The following is a 13243-nucleotide window of genomic DNA, read 5'->3' as shown; positions in this document are numbered from 1 at the left end:
GTCACTGTTACACRTGATGGAGCTCTGWTTTCCAGGGATGGCTGAACCCCTGCCTGCCCATGGGATGCAGTGAATAAACTCCTGGTCATGCTTTGCATGCACACACAGCTTTGCTCCACCTATTAAGCTGTTTTAGTCTCAATCCATGAGTTTTCTCACTTTCACTCTCCTGATTCTCTGCTGCATCCCACCAGGAGGGGTGAGTGTCTGCGTGGGGCTGAGCTGCTGGGCTTTATCCATGACACGTGTCCAACGTGGGCCTGAAAGGCTTCGAGATAATTACAGATTTGATYGGAATGTGCTAGATTRAATTTACACTGTTACTGCTGGTTAGCTATTAATCAGCAGCCCTGTGTTTGCCATGGGGCTTGCTTCCCTTACTGTTTATTAGAGTCTACTGCTCATTAGGAGCTCATTTTTGCTTTTGCTGCYTGCTGTACAGCTTATCATCTGACCCTGCTGKGCCTGGGAACATTYTGATGRCAGCGTGGCTGTGCTCCTGGGCTGGCAAATGGCCAGGGCATCTCTGCTGCTCCCTGCTGCTGCACTGGGCAGGCTGGAACTSCAGTGTCAAAGGGGCTGTGACCTGGGGACGAGTCCCTGTGGCAAAGGACAGCCCAGGTGAGCTGTGAATAAACCCGTGCCACAAATCCCCATGTGAACTCTGCCAGCACAACATCTGCATGTTCCTACAGAAACCCACGCAGCAAAAGAATTAAACAAGGTTCTAGGTCCCTGTGCTGGCCTCAGCTCATCAGTTATCACATAAGCATTCAAAACATGAAACCAAAGTTGCTGCAAAAGCCCCTTATTTAGGACTGGGTTTCAATACTCTGTCTCTTGGTCCCACAATTAGTGCTAAAAGACAGCATGGGCSTTACCAATGTAATACTGAATCACTGAAAAACTGCAATATTTACCCCTCAATACATGTCAAAACTACTGCATTTAACTAATGCAGTTAAACTAAGGCTATTTTAATTTCTGACTTTAAACTGAAAGCACTGTCATAATTTCAAACATTGTTAATATCTCTTTAAAATACTGTACAGCTAGAGCTTGACTTGTAGCGCTAATTTTGAACCTCTTCCTCTTTTCTKCAGMTAAAATGCAGCCATTAGAGCCACCWGCACAATCACATAATTCCACACCATCTCAGCCAGCAATGGAGACAAAGGCAGGGCAAACTCAAATAACATGCTCAATGCTTACAACTTTCTTTTGTTGAGCAGTTACCATATGACCTTTTACTGCTCAGGAACTCTGGTTCAAGAGTATAAACATGATCTAGTATCTCCCATCTAACACCTCCTTAATGGCCAAGCAACTCCTTATCATTAGTGCCAAGTATGTAAGAGAGAGCCCTTCACTGTCTTTCTGTAGATTTATCAAATGGGGTTTGATTCAAACGGACACTTCAGAGATGTTTAAAGATGAAAATTCTCATTTTCAATTAAACCCTTTTTTAGTAGTGTTCTTTCTGGAGTTTCCTAAAATGAAAATCATATAGTAATGTGATAATACAGGATTTTCCACTTTTAGAGGCTCTACCTTTGAAATAAGATGGGAGCCAACAACCCAAATTTGCAACAAGATGTCAAATGATGCCCTAAATACTTCCAACTTCTCTTTTCTGGTACTAAGTTTCATACTAATAATTTCACCTTGTGTCTGAACTCATTATCTCAAACATTCTTGATTGCAAATGTCTGAACAGTTGTTTTTCAAGTTCGCTATTTCTGCAGAGTTGTGTAATCACTGAATTACACTAGAACTTTATATGTAGTTGCCATTGCCTTTCACATCTACATTTTAGAATACAGTCTCTTTAAACTCTTAAAATATGGGAACTCATCAGAAGTTGAACTTCCTTAACAATGTCTCTATAAGAGAAGTGGAGACCTTCGAATTTAATAGGAGCTTTCTATAATGAAGGAGGAAATTGCTCTACATAGCACACTCTCAGGAGCATAAATTAATGGCTCTATTCAACTTGGCTCTGAACGCACTGCATACAAACAGCTCAAAAAAGTTATTCTTTGTAAATGTGATTAAAATGAATAGTTTAGGCAATTCATACTGCAACCTTACCATCTCGCCTGTTGAGTTTTGCAAAGCTGGGACTGTGAGTACTGGAGAGCTCAGAGGAACTGGTAAGGGCAGCTGAAGGTAAGGGAGATACCAATGCATCATCACAATTATCTAAAAAGGAAAACAAAAAACAAAACATTCAGAGGTCATCATATGAGCAACACATATGCCAACTTGTGCTATCTCCAGGTAGTGCTTTTTCTRTTTGGTAGACAGATTGCAGACAGAGCACAGTTGTGCCTGAATTCACATGTGAGAATCGAAACTAACCCTCCAGAATGTCCCAGTCTGGTGGGACAGCAACCACGTGAGAGCCGTTATTATGACACTGAATGATTGAAAAGCTGGAAAATGCTGTCCTTTTGGTGAATGAGATTTGATGGTCCACCCTGCAGTTAAAATGGGTAATGATCCTTGATGCAAAAGCCACTGGAAGACCACAGTAATGCCCGGGCAGACTTTAGAGAACACCCCAAATGTGGTGTTCAGTACAGTTTTTCCTGAGAACAGGTGTGCAATGTAGGAATTACAACTTCACGTTTCTGCATGCAAGTGACACACAAGGACAGGCCACGTGGCCTTTTGCAGCATGGAAAAGTGTGTTCTGTGCTTCACAATTGTCTCACRCTGCACTAAGATCACCAAACCTGAACATCTCCTTCATTTCTTCCCCAATCTCACACAAACATGCATGGCCAAATTAGGTTTTACCCACTCACATGAGCAGTCCCTGTGTTTCTCCCCTCTTTCTTTCACAGCTTCTGAGCACAGATGGGCTAGGCTAACACTCAAGTGAAATTTTTGAGCCCATAAAGTTTGAACAGGGATGGAATTAAGTAAAGTAAATTTTCTCATTACAGTGCTGTCACATAAACACTCAAGAACATAATGTGAGGTTTCAGTAGGGAATAATGGTAATAATAATAAAAAACCCCTCTCATTTTTAATTGAATCTCCCATGGAGAAAACATGGATCTAATTACTGGAAAAGGACTGCAGGTCAGCAGGATCTCAGGCCACCACAGTGTTCTTGTGCTCAGAGAGTAAATACGCAATTTGCAAGGATTGGGGGGGAAAGGAGGAGCTACAAAAAAAAAAAAGAATAAGAGTAAATCTTTCTTCATAGTTATGAAAACTAATTTAGATTACTCCAAAAACTGGGTGATACCTTTTCCATATTGAGACTTTACAAGTGATTTACTTTGAGATTACATTAAAATATTTCTCATCTTTTTCTACAATTACTCTCTAAAACTATCCAGATACTTTCACAATCAAAATCCAGCTCTATATGAAAGAAAATCAATGTAATCAATATAATTTATATCAGTGCATTGAATGATGGATCTCAAAAATCAAACATCTATATAAAACCCTTTCTATCTCTTTGATTCCCAGGAGCAAAAAGGCCTAGCAAGATCTGCAACACAGCTGAATCAGGAACAAGTCTGCCATCCATGTAGCCATGAGGATAAATAGCCAACAAAACAAATACCATCACTGTGAGCAGATTCCCTATGACTTAAACACTTTGCATCTCAAAGAGAACCTCTGAAGGGTCTCCTGGTACATCATAAGATCAGGCCATAACTGTTCTGTTCAAACTTATAAAAATTCCAAACAAAACAATTGCAAATYGAGGGTCTTCACTGTCAGTTGTGACCTGAACAGAGATTTAAATAAAGATGTTAAAAGTGAATACATCAGGGCACTGAATTCACCCRACCTTCTGCATTCTTTAAAACCAGCAGAGGGGTTGAGAACCTACCAAAAGAAGGTTCAAAGTCCTATCAGACAGATCTATGTGACTATTCAGCAACACTTAAACAYGAGGATATAACACAGAGATTTCAATTTAAATAGTGTCTGGACTGCTGGCTCTGTTCAGCTCCCTSTGGTTGCTCCTGGGCCACGAGAGACCTCAGCACATCCATCAGCCTGTGATCCACTGCTGTCCATGACAACAGTCACAGTGGCAATCTCTGGGCTCTCACTGTTCCCCAAAGATAGGACTGGATACCTACGAGACCCCAACTGTCTCAGCATCACAGCAGGAAGAAAACATTTCAGACCAACACATTTCAGTTTTTTTCCTGAATCTCTGGAGGCTCCAGCCTGACAAGTGACAATTAGCTCYGGTAACTATGAAATGCTTTGTCTGCATTTCCATATCCTTTGCTTCTGTCCCAGTGCACATTCATCTTTGTCTCTGCTGCTACATCATTTTCACACTAAATTCTGGGATCCTTATTTTGCTTTCTTCTAAAAAAGAAAGGGGGAAAAAAAGGAAGAAAAAAAGAAAAGCTGAACTACAGCTAGGAAACCTTCCCTGAATTAATATCTAACTATAAAAACATATAAGTTTAGGGCTTCAGGAGTTAGGACAGCATTAAAAAACTGATGATAGTTCTGAGAGCACCATGACTTATACAGTCCAACTTTCAACAGATAAGAGTGCAACGACTGATTGACTCGGAGTGCATGCAGGAAATTCCTCCAAGTGCAGATTATTTTTGAATGGATACTCTGACAAGATGCAGGGTCCTTCTTCTGCCCTTCCCTCACTCCAAACAAACTTTGCAACACTGGAGGTTGCACAAAAAGCTCGATGTGCACAGATCTACAGTAAAGGACATGACAGTTTTTATGTGCCAAATTAAATTCCAGAGCATAGCAAGGTGCTTGGGATACCTCAGTTAACTTGCACATGCCCAACAATGCAGATCATCTACAGAACAGCTCTGATACACCCCTTGTCAGAGATGCAACACATACAGATTTGAGACTGSTATCTTTGTAAAACTTAGCTGAAGTGGGGCACAGAGTTCAAAGAGGTGGCATGTACAGGGAGGGTCATTCCATTTGGCCCTGCTTCCAGGAGAAGGCCAGATGGAAAAGCAAACAAACCAACCACCAAAAAAGACTCCAAAAAAGGATGTTGTTATCATGTTTCCTTCTGAGATGGATGTAGACAAGAAAGAGATAAAAGATTTTGCACTTATGGAAGATTAAAGATCCATGGTTAAACCAAAAGCAAAGCCASCATATCTTGAGTCCTACCACATAATCCCAGCACATTTCAAGAGACTTCATACCTGCCACTTGAAGTGACAGAAAAAAACCCCAATATTATTTCAGCTGCTCCCACATTTACAGCTCGTTACCTACAGTTCCTGACCCATGTCTCCATTTGCTCTGCAAGTCTGCCTGTCAGAATAGGAACCTGGCTTCTTTGAGGCTCTATATGTCTATTAAAAACACTGTTTCTTACAATGAATAATTCTATACTACAGAGCCATTTAAAACATCTGGACACTCACAAAAGAGCATTTACTAGCCAGTTGTTCAGTTGTTTTCTCCTATGTTTTCTTTGACAAGATAATTAGCAAAGAAATAATGAAAAAAGAGATTCTAATTGTACCTATAAGCCAACTGCTTTATGCAAACCACATAACTATACAGATGTTGACTTGAATTTGAGAAAAAGGTGCTGACCTTGAATATGCCAGCTTCTGAAAAACAAGCCATTACTGACAGCATTTACAGGGTCATGTGTATTACTGGAACTCTCATAAGCAATACTCTGAAATTAAGAAAAATATTTACATACATCAACCTGAATTTCCTGATTTTTATTCACTTATTTTTAGAAAATAATTATAATATTAACAAAAAAACAAAGGGGAAATTCATCAGATATCTTTTAATTTTCATACTATGAAGTTGTTTTATTGATTGGTTTTGATTTTCTTCTTGTAGCTTTAATAACTCTCCAAATAAAAACAAGGAAGTTTCTTCTTCCTCTTTCCTCATGTATTTTAATTTCTTTACAGAATGTTTTCGCCAATCCCACAAATATAAACRCTATCAGTTCAAAAGCATTCAAAGGAGATTTAGACACTAAGTCTTAGGCTWCCTTGAAACATGTCAGATAATACCAGCTTCAGCTAATAGTACACAAAACAGAATTTCAGAAAAGGCCTTTGCCCAAATATCTGATTAAGCTCAGTAGTTGTGAAAGCCTTCAACATCTGTGACAAGCATGAAAGAAATAACTGAAAAAAATATATCCAAGTCCTAGAGAGATAGTATTTCAAATGCTCCTGAAGAATAGCAGGTTTCCGAAACACAGCTAACATATTATCAAAACAGAGTTTGCACAGAAATCAGAGATTCAGACTCACTGTAGCTGCTCTTCCAGTACACATTTCACACTGATGTTGGTAGCCATGGCAGATCCAGTTTATAACCTTCTTCAAGGCTGAGAGAGYCTTCATCAGCAGCAATCAGTGCAAATTTAGATTTCTGATCAGTGGACACTGAAGCTATTCTAGGAAATCACACAGCCCAGAAACCCAGCATGGTCACACTAACGCTTCTTAGAGCACGGCTTTTAAAGAGGATCAATCYGTAAACAAAGGCAGGATCATAACAAGCCACACCTGAGATGTGTTAACAACCCTCACCTGGTTCACTTAAAGAGTCAGTGGGACAAAACTAATTGATTGATTGATTGCACTTGTGAAGGCCACCCAGAAACATCACTAACATGTCCTGAACAAAAGCTTTGATGAAGAGGATGCCATCAGTGAAAGATCTCCAACCCCTGGGCTCCACAGATTTTCCAGATATCATCTTCTCATTGCTTTTGGTAGTGCTGTAACCTCACCATTCGGGCACTTACACCAACTATCTCATGTTACTATTAATGCAAAGTATCTGCTAAGCCACAGTAAGACTCAGGTCTATGCTGCAGTTACTCTATTAGCAGMCACAAGCATTACAAAATAATTATAAATATCATGACAGAAGCACTTAGRGTAGGAACATGGGACTGGTGTCACCAACCAATGTAACTGAGGGAAGGGAGGGGGACAGGACATAGCATGAAACTATTAACAGAACCAAAAGTGCCTGCTCTCTGGAAAACACAAAAACTGAAGATGAAAAAGGAGAGAATTACAACCCAGAAACTGGTGTGGTTAGGTCCCACAATGGAGTCAAAAAGATGAATTCAGAAGAGGGTAATTGTCATGCCTCCAGCTCCATCCCATTGTAATGAAAGCATTTTAAGGGAAGGTGCCTCCTGTAGGTGCTCTGCTTCAAGAACGCAGGGCCTGACACATCACCAAAGAGCTCCTGCAATAGCCTTGCTCACACATCTCTGCTGAAGCACATACAAGAGGTGCAGTGAGGGCAGGAGTGCTTGTGACCAGCTGTGCAAACCTCTGCCTGAACCAAAATCCCTGAACTTCAAAGGGAGTTTAACAAGGGCTTCACAGAATCACAGACCTTTTGCATACTGATAGCCATTTAAATACAGATATGTCGATTTTGCAGTAAAAATGAAGATTTCAAGGCAAACCAGAGGCCTTGTAGCTTACTCTTAGAGGTCTCACTTGGAAATTAAAGGTATATTATTTCAGTGAGACATTCATTGCCAAGATATAATTTTATTCATTATTAAAATACCAGCAGAGTTGCAGATGGTACTGAAGTTAAATTGTGTGCATCACTCTGATTGCAATTGTAAATTGTCTCCATACTGGGATTTAAAGTTGAAAAGATTCACTGGTATTTATAGGCTAGATAAAATTCCTCTTAGCATTACCCACGTAATGGCATTCTTTGTTTTAAGGACATAAACCACGTGTTTTGTGCCATGACTTTAACAGTCCTCAGGAGTGACCACTGATGCTTTTCACTGCATCTGTTTTCCTCCTGCCTTCTGTAGCTACAATTGTCCTTTGAAAAGGCAAGAAACACATACTTGGACTTACTGTGCAAATTAACCTTCACCACCATACTCCAACGAGATATATGTGCATGGGAGAAGGAGAAGCTTCTGTGAGGGTTAAAAAAAACCACACAAAAGACACAGAAAGTGCAGTAATATGGAGTATGGCTACAGATTTGGAARCGATTGAGATTATTTCCATATCAACAGTCCCTAAAAAAAGCATCTCACGGGAACTACCACCTACAACTAGGTTCTACTACCAATTCAACGACCTTAGTAAATGATACTTGAAAACATGATGAGAAAAAATAAAATAAGCCCCAAACAACCTGTTTTTCTGTAAAGAGAAATTCCTTATTTTTTTCTTTTTTTTTTTTTTTTTCCTAGAGACTGGCTACACGTACATGCACAGCTGTGAACTCCATCTGTTAGCTGAAATACATGGCATATTTTTCAAGATATAAGACACTAGAGAAAGTACTTAACAACACAACGCTCCTTTTTCTTTTCTAGCTATACTGCAAATAAACGTCAATAGTTAAGCTAATCATGAGCTCTTCCTAAGCAACTGTAAATTACATAAGTGTTCTTTCATATGCCTGTAAAGACATAAAAGTATTACTCAATCAGTGCATTTATAGAGTATCTTTTATGATGCAGTGTGCACATAGAGCCTTGTCTCACAAAAAGTGGTCAAGTCTCATTTTGAATGACTCGAGGGGCTTTCATAAAATTGATTCAGTACTGGGTCTTATTTTTTTTTTTACTGAAACAAGCTTGTCTGCCATGTAACTCCTACTCACAATAATGAAGTAGAATTGCATTTGAGGAATAGAGCGACCGCATGACACTTGGGCTCAAAATATGAATTTCAAATAACTGTCAATGCAGTTCCAGTAAACTAATATGCAGAAGCAATTTTTGTTTTGAGAGGGTGAAAGAACATCAGACTAAGCCAATTACCAACAAAATAAAGTTAAAGAAGAATGATYTGAATTTGAAAGGAAGGAGAGTTCTCAGATTTCAGCTCTGTCATAGTCCTTGTCATTCAGGTGAGTCATAATRTCTGCAGCTACAAAATGAAGGTACCCATCACTTTATCTTATACTGCACGCTTTTCATTAGATCAGAGGCTCTTTGTCAKACAGGAATGAGCTGTTGTCAATAAACAGCAAATCCATCACAGAAATTCATTTTTGAGATCGCAAAAATTATTGAAATAGCTCTATATGGAAAACAAAAAAGGACCACAACAAAAGGATATGCTGACTCAGCCTTTCAACATTTATATTTCAATGAACCTGCAAAGGCATCTTATTTTCCAAAGCTGTGATTTACTCTCAGCAGGTGTAACAGCAGTTGCCAGAGATTCTTACTAYTTTCTTCTCAGAATATAATGCTTCTTCGTGCCTATTTGCCTCTTCTTTCCACATTTCTGAGATCCTGTTAATGTAAGAGTGCTTTGATCTTTGACCTGAGAGCAGAAACCTACAAAGCTGACTCAACAGACAGAGCAGGTTTTATACGTGAAGTCTGCCCTTTTGACATTTAACTCACTTTAGGGYAGAAATGGTATAAATTCCTTCACACCATGGCAGGGAACTGTATCCTGAGATTACCTTTCTGTACAAGAAAACACAGGCAAGTGATTTTGTAACCACTGGGCAGTTCTTCCTACATTATAAAAAAAAAAAAAACCAAAAAAAACAATCTAAGAACATGAAGGGCCTTTTCTCTGGCCACAAAATCACATCATCACAAGCACCCTTTTTATCTTGGCTTAGATGAGACTTCTTACTCATTCATTTCAAGCAAAGTTCAAAAGTTTATTTATAGCAAAGACCAAGACTGTCTTTTAACATTTCRGAAGTTTTAGCAGCACTCATGGAAAGAGAAACTTGATGCCTTTCAAAAGCACCAGACTTTGCTACAAGCATGCTCTGTTCACCAGAGGCCATCACTGAAGGAGCTCAGGGCTCCATYGGTTAAGCCATGGATTCCAAAAAACCAAACAGCATTCACCTTAAGATACCATAATATAATTAAAACAACACTGAACTTGCAGRAAAAAATGCTAATGTATGTGCACCCCTCAGCAAGGATGCCAGGATCATTATTAGAAGAAAAACGCAAGAATGATCAGAGCCAGCTAGACTGAGTTCTATAGGCATTCACCAGAAGAAAATTAAAATGCAGAGAGGGTASAGCAGATTTTCTGCTGATGTTACTCAGTGTTAAAATTGTTCAGGAATTCATTGGTGAAGCAGTTTTTCTAAGTTTTCTAAATACAAAATTTTAAATGGAATGTAAATATCTGTTTTACTGAGAATGAGGTTTATTGAGAAAAAAACCCAAATAAACAATCAGGAGAGAAATAATGAAAAGCTTTCTGCACAAAAGCAGCAGCACATAGGTCACCACGCTGACTACAACATGAAAGCCAGTTTGGGAAACACAAGTGTTTTATTTGCAGGTGGGAGAAAATGACTATTTCAGATACCTAACAYCACAAATAAAGAAGATAAAAGATCCATTTTCTAGTCAAATTTGGAAAAAGAGTAGTTCAATAACGTAAGCAGAGCCATTACATCTTCTACCACTTAATATTCAGCCAAACAAGACAGAAATGTAGTTCTGACTACTTAGAATCAYGGAATAGAATCAYRGAGTCATTAAGRCTGAAAAAGACCTCTGGGAGCACTGAGTCCAACMTTTGACTGAACCACCACATGAACTAAGCCAGAGCAACACCATATCCAGTAATTTCTTGAACACTTCCAGGGATGGTGACTCCACCATTTTCCTGGGCAGCTCATTCCGATGCTTAATCACGCTGTCAGTAAAGAAATTCATCCTGATGTCCAGCCTGACCCTCCCCTGGCACAGCTGAGGCCATTTCGTCTTGTCTTGCTCCTGGTTTCCTGGGAGAAGAGGCCGATCCCCACCTGGCTACACCCCCCTTTCAGGCTGCTGTAGTTAGTGATAAAGTCTCCCCTGAATATTCTTTCCTCCCACCTCTCCAAACTAAAGAGTCTTTCATGCAGATGGACATTTATGCTAATCCCACACCCTGAGTCACCTTTGAATTCAGTGTGCTCGTGGCAGCACTGCTGCATCCTTCAGTGGAGCATCTCAACACCAGCTGCTTATCCCCATCACCCCTGTGACCAAAGACATCCGAGATCAGACTGTGAGTGAGGACTCTGCTGCCTTTGTAGAGATGTACGGTGTTATCTGGGGTACTTGGAGAAGAAAAACAAGAAGCCAGTTACCATGATAGGCTTCCTTTTGAGRATTCACATAGTTTTCATTGATTCAGGGATGGATTGAAGAAGGAAAGTTAAGCAAAAATTMGCCCAATTAGCCTTGTCCCTGTTTAGCTTCCCCAGCACAGTGCCACGGTTCACATACTCTCAGTTTCTTTGAATCCATACAGTTTACCCCCACCCAGGAATATCTGCATCAGTGTGATGCCTCATTCCARTTCTCTCCCTTTTTAACCCAACCATTACCAGAAGAGCAATGAGGTTGGACACCATCCATCATGTGGGAAACTCAACCAGGCCTCAGCTTTCACCTCCCAAACCAGATTTTTCTGCTCTGCCTCCTGTGGACCTCTATGGAAAAGGGCTCATTTCTACAGGCAGACCTTGCAAGAACTTTCAGACAATGCCATAACTTTGTCTGGTAAGGTTATATTGTGCACATCTAAATTTAGAGCTGCTATCTGTAAGCAAACAACAGAGGCAGACTGTGGAATGCTGATGAATTTCACAGGCATGCCCAGGTAACAATGCACAGCAATTTAAAAGCCATCAATAACCAAGAGGTTGTCCCCTGAATTTTCAAATYAATCACGATAAAATGAATTCAGTTTTTACTTTCCCTTTGAATCTTCAGTGAACTCATGGATAGAAACTGATTAAAGGGGAAAGAATACACAGCATGGGATTCACAAAATGTGTTCTGTTTGGAGGGGTTCACTAAATGTTTTCAGTTTGGAAAAGAGTCTCTTCAAATTGTGTAATATGCAGGATGGCACACTGAAAACCAATTACAACTCTGAGAATTTCAGTGCATCCCATAAGGCTGAGAGAATGTTCAATTTGCAGGCTGTGAGCAAGGATTAACAGAGATGAAGGTAGCTGTAAGTGCCCATGTACCATTGCATTTAARTGTAATGTCATTTCAAGGGATGATAAGTAATCATTTCATGTCTCAATAACCTCCAACAAAAATGCCTTATTTAGCCCCGAAACACCAATTTTTAAGRCTCTTCTATGCAAGTTAATGGTTTAGATAAGGGACAGGATTGAAAAAAGTTCAAAATTCCCATTCTAAAGCAAGGTGAATGCAGCTTTGATGTCAGTTTAAAGATGAAAATTTTCTTCCAGGCATTTCTTAGGGCAGTGTGTTCTCTCTTCATCAGTCACAGTGACATTTTTAGTGCCACAGGAGAAAAGAAACATGCAGATCTCTTAGATCTAACATGATAGCAAATGAGCAAGACAGTTTATACACAAACTTTTCTAACTACCTGTGATTATTTTGAGAACCAGAACTTGAGACTAGATTGRTGCCACAGTCTTCATTTCAAACTTATGCAACCTTAGGCTCTAATCCCATGCTCTGAGCAAGACTCATGGCACTGTATGACCACAGACCTCAGCCTTTACATCACTGTAATTCTGGCCCATACTTCAGCACCCATGCCATTATATTTTCTTTTAAGTAGAAGGTATTTCCTCATCCTCTGCAAAACATATCTGCTAATTATCATGGTAATGTGAACCCATCTAGTGTTTTCTGCATTACTTTCAGAGACAGACAGACCATAACTCCTGGATTTAACACAGAGGATTGGAAGTGGAAAACTCTCATAATCTATGTGAATACCAAGTAAGAGAAAAAGAAGGGAAAAGGACATAACCAGAACAAGTAGGACTGTCCAAAAAGGCTTATGCAAAACTTGTTCTGCAGCAAGTTCAGAAACATTAATAACAGAATTAAAAAAATAACAGCTATAAAATACACTAAGGATTGCAGGGCAGTATTTCTTCCACATGGGATTAAACAAAACCAGGCATTCTTCATTTTGAAAAAAAAAAAAAAAACCCAGTGAAAATTCAAGCAACTAAAATACCAAAAAGGCAAAATTCAACAAGATGGCAGTTTTGATTTAAAGTATTGATTAATGTATCAGCCTAAACACCAGCAGAACTCTAGCAGTCAGCTACCTTTTATTTTGTCTAAAGAGGTCATTTTTCATCCAACAAGGAAAAAGGTTTAGTTTCTATCAGTAGTACTCCTTGAGAGGAACTTTGCAAACAAAAAAAAAAAAAAATTCTTAATTAAATAAAAAGACCAAACCAACCAAACTCCCATGTTTCCCTGTCCCCTGTCACAAACAGY

The 13243-nt window shown here is 39.4% G+C and overlaps 1 protein-coding gene across 1 annotated transcript in view; it reads right to left on the bottom strand.

The window, feature by feature from the left end:
* CNTNAP5 (contactin associated protein family member 5) overlaps positions 1 to 13243 on the bottom strand; it is a 223082-nt gene that overhangs the window by 188451 nt on the left and 21388 nt on the right. Inside the window, exon 2 of the mRNA XM_057364809.1 lies at positions 2092 to 2202. Coding sequence (XP_057220792.1) covers positions 2092 to 2202 — 111 coding nt within the window. The remainder of the gene's footprint in view (positions 1 to 2091; positions 2203 to 13243) is intronic.

Source organism: Malurus melanocephalus, unplaced genomic scaffold (assembly GCF_030028575.1).
Source record: "Malurus melanocephalus ecotype Western Australia unplaced genomic scaffold, MMel_1.1 scaffold_42, whole genome shotgun sequence".
NCBI classification, from domain to species: domain Eukaryota; kingdom Metazoa; phylum Chordata; class Aves; order Passeriformes; family Maluridae; genus Malurus; species Malurus melanocephalus.
The sequence above is the reverse complement of the archived record's forward strand: the minus strand, read 5'-3'. Positions and strand labels throughout refer to the sequence as shown.